The sequence below is a fragment of the Pempheris klunzingeri genome, chromosome 3, assembly GCF_042242105.1.
Source record: "Pempheris klunzingeri isolate RE-2024b chromosome 3, fPemKlu1.hap1, whole genome shotgun sequence".
NCBI classification, from domain to species: Eukaryota; Metazoa; Chordata; class Actinopteri; order Acropomatiformes; family Pempheridae; genus Pempheris; species Pempheris klunzingeri.
In genome coordinates this window covers 13,945,679-13,966,322 of record NC_092014.1, presented here as the reverse complement: position 1 = coordinate 13,966,322, position 20,644 = coordinate 13,945,679, and the positions used below count along the sequence as shown (strand labels likewise).

Below are 20,644 nucleotides of genomic sequence, written 5' to 3'. Positions count from 1 at the left end.
ACAATAGTGTCAACAGTAGTGATTGCTCTGAGTGTCTGTCCAGATTTACTGTACATATGATCCAACATATAAAGAAACATTTATCTACATGCCATACAGATTTTCTAAAATGAAATTACACTATATTTTTAAACCATTGCAAATAAAGTCGGCTGACAACTGCCTCACATCTACACCATCTAGGAAGCAGCTCTCCTACTGTTTCCACCTTCATAGGGAACCTTGACACGACTTGTTGAGTGGAGAATGAGACTTAGAATAATATTTAATCAGAAACCTTTTGGTTTACTGAGCTGCTTCTCAAACTTTTGAACATTTAATGACAATATTCAAAAAATTAAGCAAAAAAGAATTGAAGGTGGAAAAACACCCACGGGTAAATTTAGACAAAATGCTGATTCAATGCATGTAAAGAGAATTAAAGTTATTGTTGCCCTTTTGAATGATAATATGTACATTGCTCCCTGCTCTTTTCCAGATGCACATGGTTTACATTTTACTATTTTTCATCTTCTTTTTCTTCTCAGTCGCACTATTTGTAATATTATTATTATAGTTTAGTGTTCTTGAATACACGATTATACTTTAACCTGGTATTTTTATTCTGTCATTAAACAACATGACAAATTTTTCTAAATACATAAATAATATAAGACAAAGTATAAACAACATGTAACACAAATGAGGCTTTATGCATACTAATATATTCCCGTAATGGTCCACGCTATACTCCAAACCTTACAGATGTTACAACTGCAGGTCGGTTTTACAAAGGTTGATTAGTTGGCCTCCCTTTGTGGTTACTGATCTCTTCAACGACCTACAGACAAAGAAAGGATGAAATCTACTCGTATCACTGATCTTCAACCAGTGTAAAGCTTCACTGTTCTTATGTTAAAGATTCCTATTTACATGGTGAAACCTGATCCTGGATCTGTGTGAAGTTCATTGCAATGTACCGTGTATGACATGTGTCACATCCTCACTGACGTGTGTTTGTGTGTGTGTTCATCTTGGATGACCTGAGCATAGGTAAGAAAGTGTCACTGTATGTGTGCGACTGACACATGTCATTAGCAGTGTAATGCAATAAGGTTCAGTGTGTGTGTGTCATACAGCTGGTTGTGGTCTTGTACACAAGTGGATAGAGCTGCAGGCATCACGTTTCTCCCAGTCCTTGTGTGCTATGTGATACTGCAGTGTACCTGTATATGTGTGTGTGTGTGTGTGTGTGTGTGTGTGTGTGTGTGAGTGATAGCCCCAGGTCCTGTTCCAGAGCAGCGATCACACACAGAGAGACAGTGACAGAGGCGAACTGCGACTAACAGCTAGCGAAGCATTCAGAGCTTCTGACAGGATGTAAGATTTCTCGAATTTTCTGTGGTCTCTGCTCGTTCAGCCTCAGCAGGGGGAGAAATGGAGATCAGAATAGAGTGACGCTCTGGATTTGGACCCTGGCTGTCTCAGCGACTGCTTTGCTGAATAATTGATCCCTCGGCTTGTGACTGGTTGAAAATGAGGAAGGCAGTGCTGATGGTTTGGATCAGCCTTTTGGTGCAAGGTCAGTTCTGCATGATGTTTATATCTGACAATCATCACACAAGTTTGTTCTGTGTTTGTAAAGCCAACTCTGCCTTTTCTGCTCTTTTCTCTGCAATTCTCTGACATTTTTCCATATTCCATTCCGTTTTTTTTTCCTGCCTGTTGTAACCTTTGGTGTTGCGCCCACCTGCCTCCGCTCTCCTCTTGCCCCCTTAGTGTCCCATGGTGCTCAGGGTCATTATGCCCGCAAACTTCTGAATGACCTGATGGAGGACTACTCCAACGCTCTGAGACCTGTAGAGGACACAGACAAAGCCCTCAATGTCTCCCTGCAGATCACCCTGTCACAGATCAAAGATATGGTGAGTGGAGAGGAAAATATGTGTCATTACCCAAACCCCTACATTACAGGCCGGCTCTTTAACCACAGAATAAAATCTTCTGATGGGTTCACTGTGGATGACAATTTCACATATACATATATTCTGTGTCATCTGGTTTCAACTCTTCATTAAAGCTACAGGACACAGACACTGACTAAAACTATGTATATATTTATAGCTGCAGCTTAACATTATTTGGAAATTATACTGAATATTTTGTTAGTCATTACAAACATATTGGAAAAAAACCTATGTATATTTTTGACCCTTCTGTGGATCTGATCAATGCTTGGCCCTCAACACGAGTTGTTAAGGTGGACTAACCTGTGGCAGCTTCAGAGTTTGAGAGGATAAACTTCTAATTGACAACTGATTATGGTGATTATAGGAAGACAGAGATCACATCTATTGTTGTAATTTATGGCTCATGTATAACTGCCACAGATTCAAGATCAATGGTTAGCAAATAAGATGCTGTGAAGAGAAAAGCACACTGAGGTGATGATGCTCTAAGCAGTAAAAGACTTACAGAACCATGTTGATAAGAAATATGAATTAAGTTGAACCAGTTATAGCTGAATTAGACTGACATAGGTCAAAGTCAAACAAATCTTTTAGGATTACACCAGAATTTTAAGTACTTCACTGTCATGAAGTGGGAGACATGGGTCCCTTTATGCAACTGTATTGCTAATTTTGTTAGACCCTCTCCAAACTCCACACCCTCCGTTTGTAACTAAACCTTTCAGTTACAAACTTACAGTCTCCATTCCTGAACTGAGATATCCGGATGATCTCTTTTGAGTCAGACTTGATAGAGCTCCCTCAGAGCCACAGAAGACAAAGTACGACAGTTTTCACAGGCTGTGCACACCTCCAAGTGACTAATGAATTAACTTTGATGTGTAAATCAGTGGAGTAATTTTAATTTGCTCTTGGTTTTATTTTAAGAGCTACAGAACAAATGTTTGGCTCTGATAGTGTACAAACTAACAGTGTTCTGCTCCTGTAGAGACCAGCAGAGGCCAGCAGTGAACAGCATCGTAGTGGAGTATAAACTATTGCATGTGGTCTGTTTGAATTAGTTATCGAGGAGCAGATTGCAGGTTTAATTTACACCTCTGTGAGCCTCTCAGACATTTTGCCTCTCCCCCTCTAAATGTATTTGTGTGTGTGTGTGTGTGTGTGTGTAGGATGAGAGGAACCAGGTGCTAACCACGTACCTGTGGATCAGGCAGGTCTGGCATGATGCATACCTGAAGTGGGATAAGGAGGACTATGACGACCTTGAGATGATCAACATCCCCAGTGACCTGGTTTGGAAGCCGGACATCGTCTTGTACAACAAGTCAGTGACTAGAACAGACTTAAAATACGTGTTTTTGTTTGTTTCTGATCGCTTGCACGCATCTACAAATGTGTCCCTCCCTCTGTATGTCTGTGTAGAGCAGATGATGAGTCTGCAGAGTCGTCCAGCACTAATGTGAAGCTGCGTTATAATGGAGAGATCATCTGGGACTCCCCAGCGATCACGAAGAGCACATGTGTGGTGGACGTCGCCTACTTCCCCTTCGACTGGCAGCAGTGCAACCTGACCTTTGGCTCCTGGACCTACAACGGCAACCAGGTGTGTTTAAGCAGGGGGATGAGACGTTCATGTTCATGTTAAAGACTGGTCATAATGTTAAATGATGACTGGCTCTTAAAAAGTGATGCTCTGCCCACACTCTTACTGTTCAAATGTGGCTTTTGAAGCATTTATATTTTTCCTTTAATGGAGTCAGTTGGAATTCAGATGGCTACCATATATTCCAGTGGGGAAAAGCTTTCACAGCTGATAAAAATACCAAATCACCCATATGAACAATGCAAACCATTTTTACAGAATACTTGAAACACTCATGCTATTACCAAAATATTATTAAATATTTAAGGCAGCTATAATTGATATTTTTTATGATGATAATGTAGTAAACGACACTGTGAAAAAGGTTGTGACAATATGAGAGTGGTCGCTCATTGTGACGAGCTTACAGAGAATTATCTCCTTAAAATCTTAAAAGGTCAAAGTTCACAACTTGTATCCACTTTCTGCAAGTAGCTTTAAGTCACTTTGAAACTTTGAGCTTCATAGAGATCAATAGTATGACGGCCAAACATTTTTAGGAGCAAAATGTTTTTCTTACTTATATGTTGGTTTACATGTTGCTCGCTTTGGTGGAATAGAAACTCCAGATTATTTATACTGTAGGTTTAGTGCCTATTTATCAATGTTAGCCCCTGTAACAGCATAGGTCAAGTACCAGCCTATTATTGGCTCCAGTTCCTCTGACCATAACACAGATAAATAAAATGTGAATAACTCATCTTTTTAAACTATATGTAGAGGGATTTACACATAGAAACTTGTAATCATCATTGTGGTTGTTAGATTGATATGGGTGTATTCATATGTGTGTGGATACCCACAACTTTCTCTGTGTTCGTGTGTGTCCTCTGTGCAGGTGGACATCAGTCTGGGTATGGACAGCGGTGACCTGTCTGACTTTGTGGACAACGTGGAGTGGGAGTGTCACGGCATGCCGGCAGTGAGAAACGTCATGATGTACGGCTGCTGCTCCGACCCTTACACTGAAATCACCTATACGCTGCTCCTGAAGCGCCGCTCTTCCTTCTACATCTTCAACTTACTCCTGCCCTGCTTCCTCATCTCGTTCCTGGCCCCGCTGGGCTTCTACTTGCCGGCTGACTCGGGGGAGAAGGTTTCCCTCGGGGTCACTGTGCTGCTGGCGCTCACTGTGTTCCAGTTGTTGGTGGCTGAGAGCATGCCTCCTGCAGAGAGCATGCCCTATATAGGTTTGAATTATTCTTAGCATTCACTTTTACCTCATCATTGAACAATTTAAACTATAGAAGCCCATTTCCACTGGAAAAGAGTAAAATGGATGGATTATGAAAATAAATATCTACAGTAAGTCAACATTATGAGATACAAAAACTAGATTTTGACTTTTTATCTCATAATGTTGTCTTGTGATCTTATTTTCATCTTTTTTATCATGCAGAATTTTTCATTGACTGTATTTCCCTGTAATAAATCCTCTCATTTTCTTTGTCCTCTAGGGAAGTACTACATAGCCACCATGACTATGATCACAGCCTCCACCTCTCTCACCATCTTCATCATGAACATTCATTTCTGTGGTGCTGAGGCCAAGCCGGTCCCTCACTGGGCTAAGGTGCTCATCATAGACTACATGTCCAAAATCTTCTTCGTCTACGAGGTGGGGGAGAACTGCACCACGCCAGAGAGCGAGAGGACCCCGCTGTACCCCGAGGAACCTATGAGCGATAAGAGCAGCTACCGTGATGACCGTTACCATGACGGCATCTACCACCACGACAGTGACCAGTACAAGTACAGCAACGGCCACGGCATGCATCATCACAACAAGCATCCCAAAAACCAGCCCAACGGCAACGCCAACAGCAGCCGACACCATTACAACAACCATAACAACCACGCTTCTAGGCTGGAGAGGGGCGAGGGGAAGCGAGAGCACGCACAGCGCTACCACCACATCAGGAGGAATGACCTGGACTACCAGGCCCTTCCTCATCCACAAAACCTGCAGCACCTGAACGGAGGGCTGAAGGAACAGCTCCTCTTTCCCTCAGAGAAACTCCAAGTCCCAACCTGCCCCTGCTGCTGCCCCTGCCTCCAACACAAACAGGTGCATCACCAGAGCACACGGTTTTACTCCCTTCATCTGATGACTCCTCTTCCTCTAAAGTTCTTTTAAGAGCTTGCTTTAGTTCATCCCTCTGTCTCCTCCTCAGGTGGTGAAGAACATCCAGTACATCGCCAACTGCTTCCGCGAGCAGAGAGCTACTTGTGTCAAGGCAGCAGAGTGGAAGAAGGTTGCCAAGGTGATGGATAGGTTTTTCATGTGGATCTTCTTCGTCATGGTCTTCCTCATGAGCATCCTTATCATTGCCAAGGCATCCTGACAGGTCCCTTATCACCTTAACAATAACGTTGATACTCCATTATTACTGGACCTCAGATTTATTCAAGAGTCACCTCATTTTTACTTTAAGGAACATCAGATGGATCAAAACTGTTTTTGTCTAAAATGAAATTGCCTTTTATATGCCGGTATTGTGTTTTGTGTCTGTGTGTGCGTGTGTGTGTGTATGTGTGTGTGGTTGTACAGGTTCATTGTTGTTTTTTTGCTTTGACATAAAGAGGACAAGGTCACCACACACAAATCATCCATTTAACCACATGAAATTCATCATCAAAGCCTCTCGGTTAGTTAACGTCAGGTGTGCTTGCATGTGTGACGGAGCAGTGGGGCGGTAAGACAATCTAGGTCTTGCCTTGAACATGCATAGACTCTCCATTATTTATGAGCTTACAGCCAGACATCCAGCTATAGGCATTACATTACTTACATTACGTTTTAGGAAACCAGATGATGCTGTTTTCCAAAGTCAGTTACAATGCGAGGCCTGATCTGAATAAGCTTCCCATAAAAACAAACTTATTTCTAATCAAAAAGAGGGCAGATCCCATGACCCTTTTTATGCTGATCATCATGAAGTAGCGTGCAAGGTAAATAGATTAAAAGCCAGCAAAAATTGGTGGAGCATTTTGTCCAGTCTAGATGTTAAGAAATTGGTTTACATAAATCGTGAATACTTGAATGTGAGACTGAAGGAGAGGGTGAATGTTTACCTTTCTTAAGATCCCTCACCTTTTAATACAACACTCAGACATTAAAGCGTACCTCCAGAGCAGGAGCAGTGGATGTACTTTTGGTTAACTTACGCTTTGCTCAGTGGTCCAGTAAAAATAATCCCTTTGATATCTTGTCATTAAATACGGTTTTAGTCACTGTCCCAGCCTTTTTTGCTAATTTTACAACACTGATTTGTTGTACATGATAAATGTATACATTTAGTAAAACTGCAAATTTCTGGCTTTTTGCATATAAATTCTGTTTTCACTACTTCACACCTTTTCTGTATAATCATTGGTTTTGCATCTACAAGTTGTCATTTCCCTTCATCTGGTTAGAAAGATGAACTAACATCCGACATTAACAGTCAGTATGGATGAAGACATAAATCAATCAGTACCAGGCAGGTAAGAATGTGCCTTTGTGTCTCTTCTGGGATAATGACATGTATGTAATTATTGGAAATCATATAAAGCGTGATTAAGGACACACACACACACACACACATACAAAGCATGAAGCTCTACACACAGTTCTGCAACAGCGAGTCAGTGAACCTGGTTTAATTTCTTAAGACATTTCCATTCCCCCAAGAGCTTCTACAGAACAAATAGACTATAATCATACATTAAGGACTCAGTTACCCAATGAACTCCATGCATAACAAAGTGAACATGTAAGTACATTTTATTTAGAAAATGCCTAAGAGACTAAAGGACATAGAAGACATGTATTAGCTATCCTTTTTGTGGAGTACAGTAGTTTAAAAAATAGTTAAAAATGCATTTAAACTAAATAAGATTTCATGATTTTTAGGATACATTTATTCTGCAGGACAAAGTTTGTTAAGCCCACTGCTTTATAACGGCATTTCTAAATCTACACTGTTGAAAAAAGGAATCACTAAGACATTAGTTGGAAAAAAAATCCTTTGGTCAAAACAATAAATGAGCCAAACAATAGTTCCCCACAAGTGAACCCTATTATTCAAGATTAGAGTGTGAAAAACAGAGGAAAAGAGGACAAACAGGAACATTATGTCTTATGCCTTAAACTATAAACATGTAAAATAAACATCTTAGCGCTGGTGTTGGGAAATTTGTGTTTTAATTTCTTTAATCACTTACAAATAACATTAGACAGCATTCAGTAATATTCTAGGCTCAGGTCGAAGTTAATTCTCATCTCTATAAATAGATGCTCCCATTAACAGACTCCCATCGCCACCCTGACTCACTAAAAATGTTTCTTCAGGCAGTTTTTAAATAGTTCTCATTTTATTCTATTTAAAGTCACAAAAAGAATATAATAATAATGATAGTAACACTCACACAAAAGAAAATCCACTCTTAATTAATATTATTGCTCTTGTGGCACAAAATAAATGACATCAGACCATCTGAAGTCTCAGCCCCAGTGTGATATAAACAGTCAAAAAGACAGACAGATACACAACGTAGGTGGAGACGTGATACTTACAACATGTATTAGCCATGTTAGTGCCATGGCTCATTGGTCCAGACAGAAATATCTCAACATCTACTGGATGAATTGTGATTAGATTTTGTACAAACTTTTATGTCCCCCTCATGACTTCAGCACTGACAGGACAGTGCCCACTTCATTGATCTCTGGTGGTTCCAACTAATCAGCAACTAATCAGCTGACTTTTAAGAGAAAGAGACCCGACGATCAAATGACTATTCGGACTTTGATCTCACTGACCCCCGGCTTATTCAGAAATCCCTTATATGCAGTATCTCGGCTTGCTTCCCACATCTTTTCCTCAGCTGAACCATGACCTCTTGCTGGAGTGCGTTGAATCAGAGATAAGAGTGGTTCAGAGACAGACTATTGGGCTGCACCATCTCCAGACTGATATTGAAAACACAGTGATGGTGATGGTTAGAGTTCACAGGGGTTAAACATGTTGTAGGGCCAGATACACCCACCGGGTTGGGATCTATAAAGCAATGTGCTGTTCACTTTAGCACTGAATTTACGGGCAAGTGACTGGAGGCAACATGTCGTCCATCAGCAAGCAGCTTTCCTCCATCAGCTGCGCAGGTAAGCAATGATTTATGGATATGGACTTATTTTGGGATTCTTTCTTTATTTTGAATACAACCCACTGCTTGCTTCTTTCTTTCTTTTTCATTCTATATTGCAAACATAACCTTTTTCCTTTATGTATCTTCAGGCAGGAAGTCATCTTCCTCCTCCACTGAGATCAGACTGGTTTTGCTGGGGAAGACTGGCAGTGGGAAAAGCTCCACTGCAAACTTCATCTTGGGCCGTAAGGTCTTTGACTCAAAGGTTGGCAGCTCATCCGTCACCCAATGTTGTCGCAGGGCCAGTGGAGAGTTTCGTGGTCGACTCCTGACGCTCCTGGATACCCCGGGATTCCTGGACACTCATCAGACGCCACAGGAGGTGCAAAGGGAGTTGAGGAGGAGTATTAGCCTCCTGTATCCGGGGCCCCATGTGTTCCTTCTTGTTTTTCAGATTGGGAGGTTCACTCAGGAGGAGAAAGAGGTGGTGCGGCAGATCAAACAGGCAATGGGTTCCCATGCTTTGAATTTCTCTGTGGTGGTTTTTACCCACGGAGACCTTCTGGAGGAGGGGACATCCGTGAAGAGCTGTCTGATGGATGGCTGCAGGGATCTGGCCGAGCTGGTGGATGGATGTGGGGGCAGGTATTGTGTCTTCAACAACCACAGCACAAAGGTCAAGGAGCAGGTGTCCGAGCTACTTGCCTTAGTGGACGGCATGATGAAGGGAACTGGTGGAGGCTACTACACCAGCAAGATGCTCCAGAAAGCGGAGGAGGATCTGGCTCAAGAGCTGCAGGAGCAGAGGAGGCTGCAGGATGAGACGGAGCAGCTGTCAAAAAAGAAGCAGGAAGCAGAAATAAAAGAGTGGTATGAAAGAGAGCTAGAGATGGTTCAGCTGAAAAAGGGGGAGGAGATGGAGGAGCTGAAGAGGAAACAGGAACTGGAGAAGGAAAAGGTGGAGAAACTGGCAAGAAACCTGGAGGAGGCCTTAAGACAAGGGATGGAGGAGAATGACAAGAAGGAGAAGGAGAGGAAGATACAGGAGATGGTGAGAGTGATGGAGATTCATAGAGAGGAAGAAGAGAAGAGGGACGCTCTTCAAGAGAAGCTCAACAAAGTTACAAAAATGCTGGAGGAGCAGGCTGAAAGGGAGGAGAAAATGAGAAGAGCAATGGAGGAGAAGATCCAACAGAATAGAGTGGAAAATGAAACGAAAGAGAGAGAGAGGCAGCTTCAGCAGATACAGAAAGAGCAGGCCATCAGGCAGAGGGAGGAAATGAAGAGAGATGCTTTGCAGAAAGAGCTCGATAAACTCACCCAGAGCTTGGAGGAGCAGAGCAGGAAGGAGGAGGAGAAGAAAAAGCAAATGGAGGCCCTGTTCAGACGTGAGAGGGAGGAATACCAGAGAGAAAAGGACATACAGATGGAGAATCAGAGAATGGAGAAAAGGAGAGCAGAGGCCCTCAGGCAGGAGCTGAAGGTCATGAAAATGAAAGCTGAGCAGCACAGAGGGAGCGAGGAAAAAATGAAGAGACAGCTCGAGGACAACCTGTGGAAGGAGAGGGAAAAACACGAAAAACAAATGTCTGCGCTGAAAAAGCAGTGCGACAAAAAGTGTTCAGAGCAGTGCGACGAAACGATCAGGAAGACGTCTGCAGAGAATCACAGCGTAGTGACAACTGTGACCGGATATGTGCAGGAAATGGGGCTGGTGGGGCTGAACGCAGTTTTAGAGACTGTTGGAGCTTCCTGCTGTATACAGTAACAGTGTGCTTCTTATTTTACATTAGCTGTATGTTCGCCCATTATGACTGTGTCTTTTTGCTGCATATGTATGCTGTGACCATAACTACTTAACTACTAATTACAAATCATTCAGGACCGCGAATGAGCAATATGTTGTGATTTAAGAATAATTATTTTCAGATTCAATCATTAACTCACAGTTAGGAAAAGAAAGGACATTCATGCCCATGTGAAATCGTTTTCATTTCACCAAATGGATTTAATTCCAGTGTGTCCTAAATCAGCAAATGCACAAAAATAGTACAAACTCTCAAAAATGATGGACATAATCTGATTACCAACTCCCCGCCCTCTGCTTCGGACTGTCTGTCTCTGTCTCCATCATCTAATGCTGTATTCAAACACCCTGTTGCCATTAATAAAGATCAAATATTGCTTGAGTGCTATTTCAGTGTTCCTCACCGATGCTCCAACTTCAGCTGTGCCATCTGGTTCTGTTTCCGGCCAAATAGTCTGCTTTTATCCACAGCAGCATGTGCTGTGTGTCTTTGTGAGTGTGTTTGTGTGTATGTTTGTGTGTGTGTGTGTGTGCGTGTGTGAGAGAGAGCTTTGAGAAGCGGGGGTATTAAATTTAGAGTGCACTGCCATGGCAATACGTTGTCTGAACAATACTGCCTAAAGGTAGCAGGTAGAGAGGGTGGGGGGGCAGTACAACACTATAACAATATACTGTCTTAAATAAAACTAAACCTAAAGGAGTAGTTTGGCATTTTGGGGAACACATTTATTTGCCATCTTACTGAGAGTTAAATGAGAACATTGCCAGGAGCTGGTTAGCTTAGCTCAACAGACAGACTAGAAACAGACAGGTTGCCTGGCTCAGTCCAATGGTAGCCTAACAAAGTCCTTCTCGGCTTGTGGATTCTCCGTTGGTTGCCTGGCAAGACTCCAGGAAGTTATTGTGGCGAACAAGGAATAGTCTGGTGCTTCAGCCTGTGCAACATGTCGTACCTGCACTTCAGTTTTTGTACGGATTAAATAAATAATAAAACAATGTTTTAATATGAGATCTTCAGAGGTGCTGACTTAGTATGCATCTCTTCGATAGAAATGAATTCTGTCTGGCTGGATGGGAAATAAATCGAAATCACTTTGGTCCCGGTCAGAATGTTTCGAGACCCTTTCACTCTTGACCCAGATAAACTGGTTCTTTGTGAGTATTAGCTAAGAACTTGTGTGTCAGCTATATGTCTGTGCTTTGGAACATCTTGTTTTACTTTATAAGTCTTGGAGGGAGTGAAAGAAGTTCAGCCGTGGTTTGGGATGGAACAAGAGTACACGCCGTTTGGCTGGCCTCATCAGGGAGGCCCATTTACCAAAGGTGCAATTACAAATAAGTGAATACTGGCTTGAATTATAAAAACATGCTGTGTATTGAAAGTATTGTGAGGAAATTGCCTATTTTTAGTTTATTTAGTAACAGTTCTTATAATGCCTTTTAATTGTAACTTTTCACAGATCTTGTTTTGTGTCTCTATTTTCAGTACATTGCGCTGTGGTCATTAACAAAATCTTTGGAAGAGACATATGTATCTCCCACTATAAAGCCTGTCTGTATGCTGGTGTAAAGATCTTTGGCACCAATGAAGAAGAACTGCCCTCCCATGTATGAAAAATTGCCCTGACTGCTTTTGACAAAAGCAGTTTATGACTCATTTAAATTCAGTGATAAAGTAGTACATTTAAAACCTGTTTTCAGAGGCTCTTTTTTGAATAGATCATACATGTGAATAAAATTAGGTTAGACATTGAACCTGAAGTGTAAGTATAATCAAGTTTAATCTGCACTAATCATTCATTTTAGACAATCTAATACAATGGGGTTAAACGACTCTGTCGACTGTAACAATGAACCACAGAATTACCATTCCTCTCTGCAGTTTCTCTCATCTCTAATGAGATTTATAGTGTCTTTAAGCTAATTGCTGTAGCTTTACAGCCTGCAGATTTACTGTTTTGATAACCCACGGTGTGTTACCTACAGGGCTCCAAAAAGAAGACAAAGTCGGCAACTAGCTGAACACAGTGAAACATTTATAAGATAATATGCCAGATATTTTTCTCAGTATTTGAAATTTGTGAATGTTGGACTTCTGTCACCATGTGGCCAAACGCTAATACTTCCACGTGTTACATGTCAGCACATGTGACATGTTAGCCATGTACCCATATAAACTTTATTTTCATATAAATCGTCAAATTCGAAGACATAATAAATGCCTTCCATTTGATACATCTAACAGATTAAAACAAGTGCCAAATATGTTTTTTTTAATGTCTGGATCTAGGTCTGGCAAATCTCAAAACCAGCCTGAACTTGTGATCAGTGGGAGATCCAGGTTGGCCCGTGTGAGGGGATTGAAATGGGGGATCATCTGTGGGTGGCCCGCTACATTCTGCACCGTGTCTGTGAAGACTTCGGGGTTGTTTCTTCCTTGGAGGCGAAACCCACACCAACTTTAGCACCAAAGAGATGAGGAGCAAAGAGGGACTTCAGTAAGTTAAGACCACTGAGTGACACACACGCACAGCATACAACTGTCCTCAGCAGATTTGCATTTAGGTTAATGACTAAGACTTGTTCTCTGTGAAATTAAAGGCACATTGAAGAAGCAATCAGGAGGCTGAGCAGGTGTCACTCTCAGCACATCCGTGTCTACGATCCACATGATGGAGCTGACAACATGAATCATCTCACCAGTCAATGCTGTACCTCCAGTTTCCATGAATTCTCTACAGCCACAGCCCGCTGTGATGTTAGTGTTCACATCCTTGGCCATGTCAGTCAGACACGCTGCGGGTATTTTGAGGACAGACGTCCTGCTGCCAACTGTGACCCTTACGCTGGGATGAGAGCCTTGGTTGAAACCTGTCTGCTGGAAACCCCTGGGGAAGGTGATGATGATGAGGGGAAGATGATAGCTTCCTAAGAGGAGGGAAAAGTAGTAGTGGGTCAGCTTTGTGAAATGTTCAAGAAATCTGACACAGTTGCAAGCACAAATGCAGAAATGATGTGTTGCATGAACGAGGTAAACAATTAAAAATAAACTTATAAACAAAGCTGACATCACGCCTGTTTTTCCTGCGAATGTTAAGTCAAGTTTGCGTGTCCACTTCTCTCCAGGAAAACAACTAGAGAATGTAAAGTAAATCCAAACAGTGTTTTACATGCTGATGGTAAACAGAGGCCTCCAACAAAATCATACTGGACAAATCAATTGTGGCCACATATTAAGATATAGACTATAGATAATAAGCAATGGACGTACGGAACATATGAAAATGCCTGCTGTTGTATTGTATGCTGTATGTTTCATATAATGCATGTTCAGCAGTGCATGTCTAGTTTTATTAGGTGCTTGTCAAATACAACATCTCAATGGACTTCACAGCAAACTGTGTAGTCAGCAGTGAGTACCAGCTGGTGGTGCATGTGGTCCCCAGTAAATCTGCTCTGCGCTCAGAGCAGCAACACACATCAGTCCGAGTGGAGCAGGACGCGCGCTCTCCACTCTGAGTGACTCTCGTTTTTTTTTTCCCTTTTAACGCAACGAATGGATGATGTCTTTGTCCTTTTAGTTTGACGTATGGCCGAGCGCAGGACGAGGCAATGAACAACACCACCGGCTTGGCACCGGTCGGTGCTGGCAGCCGGGATGAGTTGCCGGCGCACCGAGCTGTAACGGGCTGCGTCCTGGCGCTGCTCATCATTTGGACGCTTTTAGGCAACTTCACTGTGTGCGCAGCCGTTTATCGCTACCGGCACCTGCGCGCCAAAGTAACCAACATCTTCATCGTGTCCCTGGCTCTGTCGGACCTCCTGGTCGCCGTGCTGGTGATGCCGTGGAAAGCTGTGGCTGAGGTGGCCGGTTTCTGGCCGTTTGGAGGTTTCTGTAAGACCTGGCTGGCCTGCGACATCATGTGCTCCACGGCCTCCATCCTCAATCTGTGCGTCATTAGTGTGGACAGATACTGGGCCATCTCCAGTCCTTTCCGCTACGAGAGGAGTATGAACAAGAGGGTGGCCTCTGTTATGATCGGCGTGACCTGGACAGTCTCCGTGGTCATCTCCTTCGTCCCCGTGCAGCTGAACTGGCACCGGGCAGAGATCGGTGATCCGGCCGGGGAGGATTTGGCGCTTCACGGTAAGAGTGTTGATGGGAGCTGTGACTCCAGCCTGAGCCGCACATATGCCATCTCCTCCTCCCTCATCAGCTTCTACATCCCCGTGGCTATCATGATTGTCACGTACACTCGCATCTACCGGATAGCCCAGATGCAGATCCGGATGATATCCTCTCTGGAGCGGGCGGCGGAACACGCGCAGATTTGCCGCTCGGACGCACCTGAACAATTTTCTCACCTGTGCACGGAAATCGGTGCCACCTCATACCAGTCTCATATCAGCCTTCAACCTGATTCTCAGCACTCTCCTCAGTCCCACCGTGAGCTCAAAGTCTCCATCAGGAAAGAGACCAAAGTGCTCAAAACTCTGAGCATCATTATGGGTGTTTTTGTCTGCTGCTGGTTGCCATTCTTTGTCCTGAACTGCGCTCTGCCCTTCTGCCCCGGACCACAGACCCCGGGGGCCCAGCGGGGGCCTTACTGTGTCAGTGAAAAAACCTTCGATGTCTTCGTGTGGATCGGCTGGAGCAATTCCTCCCTGAACCCGGTCATCTACGCGTTCAACGCGGACTTCAGAGACGCTTTCCTGCGCCTGTTGCGCTGCCGCGGACGAGGCTGCTGGTCCGCGGTGAGCGCAGCGGTGGAGACCGTGATGGCGAGCAACGAGGCCGGACAACTGAAGCAGGAGATCCCGCTGAACGTGAGGCTGAGCGTCTCCTGTGCCGTGAAAACCGGGGGCAGCGAGGACAGCGGGAACACGACGGTGACAGTATTTTATCACAGGGGGACAACCTCGGAGCAGGTGACGGACACTGAGGAGAGTTACAACAAAGACAGACTGACTCAGATACCGATATAAGAAACACACAGCTGATTGAATCCCATGTGCGGGGTCAGGAAGGAGGACAAATACGCACAGATTCGGTGCACATCCTACCCCAGCTGTTGGGGGCTCCAGGGGCAGGGGGGGAAAAAAGCACTGAAGCACAGTGAATTTGCTGTCTTTGTCAGACAATGTCTCCATGTGAACAAAAACTAGGCTACAGACAAACAGACTAAAATGACAGCTCCATTTAAGAGTCACATGATAGAAAATCAACACATTATCCGTATTTTTACCAGACCTACTTATGAAAAACACACAATGTCCCTTTCTACTTTCTTTTCATGGTAGTGCATTTTGGGGGGGAAAGTGGAGCTGTTATGTCTCAATTTTGTCTGTAGGCTATAGATACAGCTTTTCGCTTTTCGCAGGACTAGACAAGTTCAGATCTGGGTAAATAAAGTGAGGTCTGTGAGATGTTGAATCAAGTTGGTTAAACAAGCGAAAAAAAGAAACTCAAAAGAGAAGAAGTAATTTATCTCCCCCCTATGTGGCACTTATGAGTCATTTCATGAGAAAAAAAAAACACAAATGACAAACTAAACAGAGTAAGGCAAACACCTTTAGGATGAATTAAGGATTTTCCTTGATAAAGCTGGAATGGGAGCAGCCCTCATTTATAGTTCTCTAAGTCTCAGTGTTAGATTAGAACAGATGTTGTACATGGACAATAAATCACCTTAAATTCACCTTAACATGCTGAATTTCAAGAAAAAAACTCAGATGAAACTTAACAGCAAACAAAACAAGTTAAATATGTCATCCATTTTACTGAGGGAGGGCATTTTTGCCTTCCCCCACCAGGGAGAGAGAGTCATCAGAGGTCAGGATTTCTCTGAATCTCTAGAAATGGGATTATGTAACTAGCTCACATTAGCACCCATCAGCTGTGCATCTTGGTGCATGCACTGTGCACTCTGTTTCCCCCCTCTCTCTCCTGAAAGAAACAAGCATGAATAATTTGTAAAGGTTGTTCTTGTGAAAGATGCCCTGACCACTGAGAACACAGGAGCTTTTATGGCGACAACCCTTAAAAAAACACACAAGATGTGATTCTTGTCAATGCAGTGATGCTGATGCAGGACCAGGAACTACTAGACGTATTGTTGGAGAACCTCATATCCTACTCAGTGATGAACTTTCTACATATTAACATCTGTTCATTTTTGTTTAATGAGACTTCCTTGTGGGTATTAAATATGAAAGCGTGTGTTACAACCTCACAGATGCCACAAGCCTTAATGGAGCCAACAAGCATTATGATTCCATCCTGGCTGGTTGTTGTGAACATCACTATTACAAGATTTAAAGAAATTGTTCTTTTGGGAAATAAACATTTGAGATTTGTTTTTTTTTTTTGCTGAGAGTTACATGAGAAGATTGATACCACTCTTATGTATCCGGTACAGCGGGTTAGCTGATAGCCTGACTGGAAGTGGAGTTGAAACAGCTTGCATGGTTCCAACTAGCTGTAGCTTCACATTTAAAGCAATACTTTACTTCCATGCTGTGAGTTAAACTGGAGTGATACATCTCCGGACTGCATGTAGGTAAATGAGCACGATAGGTCAGGGTGGCTGCATCTTTTATACTTGTATGCACAATGTTTACCTTTATTTTTATCTACCAGTGCGTGGTTGAGACCCTTCTGTGCATGGGGTTGCAAAGATGGCAAGTTGTTGATATATTGGTGACTTATAGAGGTGCTGATAGGAGGATGGTGTTATGTCTGGACAGTGCCAGGCTAGCTGTTTCCCCCGTTTCCAGTCTTTATGCTAAGCTAAGCTAAGCTGCTAGGTGTACCTTTGTCTTTACTGCAAAAACATGAGCGGTATGGATTGTCTCATCTAACTCTCTGCAAGAAATTATCATATTCAACAAAGAGTGTCAAAGTACACAAAGTACTATGGATCAGTACAACAACTAATAGCAGGTCCTAATTTCCAGTTTCACTGAAAATGAATGCAGTGTATTATCTCTGTTAGGCACTAGTGGTAACATGTTTGTGTCTGTGTGTATTCTGCTTATGCAGGAGTGAGAAAACACAGAGATGGTCCAGTATACTGTGTAACGGTTTCCAGAGGGGAAGTGTGTGCAGTTTTATGGTATTCGCTGTGTAATGGGCTTGTAACCTACATACGCCATCCATCAGCGGTGGGCATCTCCAACTGTATGTAAGAATAGTCACCATACCAAAGAGGATTAATAAAAGAAAACTCAAATAAATTTTTCAAAATGTGTCTCGCGCTTACAGTCGTTGCATGTAGGTTACTGAGTGAGAAAAGTAATTAGCCCACAGGCGAGGACAGTTCAGAGAGAAGTAGGCCTGTGGGGTTCTTTTTCTGAGGAATGGTAAAGTGATTACATCTATTAATATTGACTTACTGTCCTTGTTTCTCCATTTTGTTCTCATGTCACCCAAAAGGATCTTACTGCATTAACATGCCTCCCAGGGTAGTTATGTTCTCCTGAGGAAACTTTTAATGGGCCACATTGGCCCACCTTGGATGTGAGTGAGTTAAATGAGCCCTCGAGGCTGCAGGCAAGACAGACAGACAGACAGACAGACAGACAGAGAGACAGGGAGTTAGATTTGTTTACTTCAGGATCTCATCTAGCAAAGTTACTGTAACTACTGCTCATGAAACCTCTGCATACAGGGATTTTCAGGGAGACTGTATCAAACCTGCCCCCATATTAGATAAATGGTTGAGATTGGCCTGATGTGAGCAAGGGTGGCTGGAAATTTGTCTGAAAGGGAGGGGATCCTCCAGTGCAAATTAAACATGAGCACATTTGTCTGGTTCCCAGGCTAACAAAGCCCTCTAAAAATGATCCAGCCAGTTGGAATTGATGGAGGAAGTAGTGTGAGTAGATGTTATTGTAGATGAGACTGCTGTTTGTTTCCTTTCACCAACTAACACTCCACATCGGCTACTTTTGACCATAACTGTGGCCTCACCTTAACCAAGTACCTTTTTTTTAACCCAAATCATGATATCTCCCTGTAACCATGCTGATTTTGTGCCAAAACCCCCCAAAATTTTAACCATGGTGATGTAAGATTTGGTTTTGTCGTTGGAATGGTGACACCATCCTCTCAATAGTGTTGACAGATCAGAAAACGTATGTGTACTTATGTGTATATGCTCAGGAGGACAAGGATCAATGATTCAATTCATTTGGAGGCCTTTTCATATATTTTAATGACGGGACAAGCCCACCTCCAATTTGTAAAACCATTCGTTTTGTTTTTTCTTCCTTCTTCCTTTTCCTCCTCACATATTAAACGATTCTGATGAGACAATTTTGAAAGCACAGGCGTATTTTAGAAATCATAATTTGAATGAAGTTATAAAGGTTGTTCCCACGTCCTTGAAAATATCAGACTGAATGAAAATCTGGCATTTCTATGCTATAGATATTGACTGATGGATTTGCTTTGACGTCCCACTTACTGCCTTTTCTCCTCTGATCTGGAGTCCTTCTATCCAAAAGACTTTATAATCCCCTTTGGTCTCTCTGGGGACATCGGATCAAGTCGTTGCAATGTTTCCTGCAATAATCCTGGTACTCCAGAGGGTCCCTGGTTTCTGCATTATTACAGATCTATGGAGAACACAGTCAGTCAGATTTAGTCCTGGCTTACAAAACATGTATATAAGCACACAACTCTTATATAAATGTATAAATGATCCAGTTCTTTATTTTCAAGAATGCTCACAGCATGTCTGAAATATAAACTCTGTGTGTGTGAGTGTTTTATTTATTTATGAGTGTGTGTATTTGAGTCACTGAATCTGAATGTTTCCGGCAGACGAATAAATTAGGTCAGATAAGATTAGCAAACCGGACAACACTGAGGAAGGGAAAAGGAGAGGCAGCAGGGAGGAAAAGTGTGTATGCGAGACAGTGAACCATAAACTATGAATAAAGAGGAAAGAAGCAACATGAGAATTAAAGTAAGAAACGTGGAGATTTTTCAGCTCTGGGAAAGGTTCAAACTAAAATAAGACAAAAAAAACGTTACACAACAATTAACCCATTCCTCCACAGTGATGGACAATGATTTTGCCACAGAAAATGTTTTAACCAGCTAATTGTGTAATTTTGAGATGTAAGTTGCAAGTCAGAAGATCTGCATGACAGAATTTATGTCATTTATATGCATTCATCACACTTTTGCTGAGTATATTAATATACTAAATGAATCCTGTTCATTTAAGTTTCTTCAGTCTTGACAACACATTTATGTCTCTCTTGGAAGACATTACTAATTATTTTCCAGAAATTAAAAAATGACGACACTATAGTAAAAACAAATTGTTGGCTAACCCATGTTTATCGTTAACACCTATATGGATAGAACAACTTTTATTAGGAAAATCCATTGTAATCTTTATATTTTACACTTCTGCACTCAAAATATCCATTGTACTGGGAAATATGATATAATGGAAAATGTAATACGTACATTACTTTATCTTGAAGAAGATGATTTCGCTTCATTTTTATGTGGGACAAAGTTAAGAAAAAAAAAGAGTGAAAACAACAAGGTTTTTTAAAGGTTTTGATGTGATGATTTTTGAGATGGAAAACACCTGAGAAAAACAATTTATCAAAAGACTTTATAAGAAGTTAATATTTCCAGCAGAAGGCCACGTGTGGTCGGTGCAGCTGGAAACGCACAGCTGGCTGCCGGTTCACATTTCTGCTGCAACACGAAGCAGCTGAATTATTAGTGCAAGGCGTCAGAAAGCCTGCCACCCCACTCACAGTGTCCTTCTAGCCTCCAAAAATAGATCTCTCTCTCTCTCTCACACACACACACACACACACACACACACACACACACACACACACACAAACAGAGCAAAAGAGCAGTGATGGCTCTTGTTTTACTAGTCAGAAAATTATCCTGATACGTTACGATATACGATACGATACACCAAATAGAATGTGTCAGTGCAGCCTTTATCAGTAAAACTGTCACCATCCTTAAAACACAGAAAAGTGTCTTGTTACAAACTGTCCAAAATTTAGCAACAGCGAAAATCACATCTGACCACTATAGTTCGTGGCCATTAGTCCAGCTCAAACTGTAAC

General features: G+C 42.4%; 3 protein-coding genes across 3 annotated transcripts in view; all 3 read left to right on the top strand.

Moving 5' to 3' along the window:
- LOC139199313 (intelectin-like) overlaps positions 1 to 20,644 on the top strand; it is a 31,200-nt gene that overhangs the window by 1,771 nt on the left and 8,785 nt on the right. The window lies entirely within an intron of this gene.
- Positions 1,510 to 5,936, top strand: chrna9a (cholinergic receptor, nicotinic, alpha 9a). The gene is made up of 7 exons (XM_070828105.1): positions 1,510 to 1,561; positions 1,759 to 1,904; positions 3,119 to 3,273; positions 3,372 to 3,552; positions 4,430 to 4,781; positions 5,049 to 5,659; positions 5,766 to 5,936. Exons 1-7 carry the CDS (start codon positions 1,516 to 1,518, stop codon positions 5,934 to 5,936), a joined length of 1,662 nt encoding a protein of 553 aa, XP_070684206.1. The 5' UTR covers positions 1,510 to 1,515.
- Positions 14,141 to 15,514, top strand: LOC139198978 (D(1) dopamine receptor-like). The gene has a single exon (XM_070827975.1). It carries the CDS (start codon positions 14,141 to 14,143, stop codon positions 15,512 to 15,514), a length of 1,374 nt encoding a protein of 457 aa, XP_070684076.1.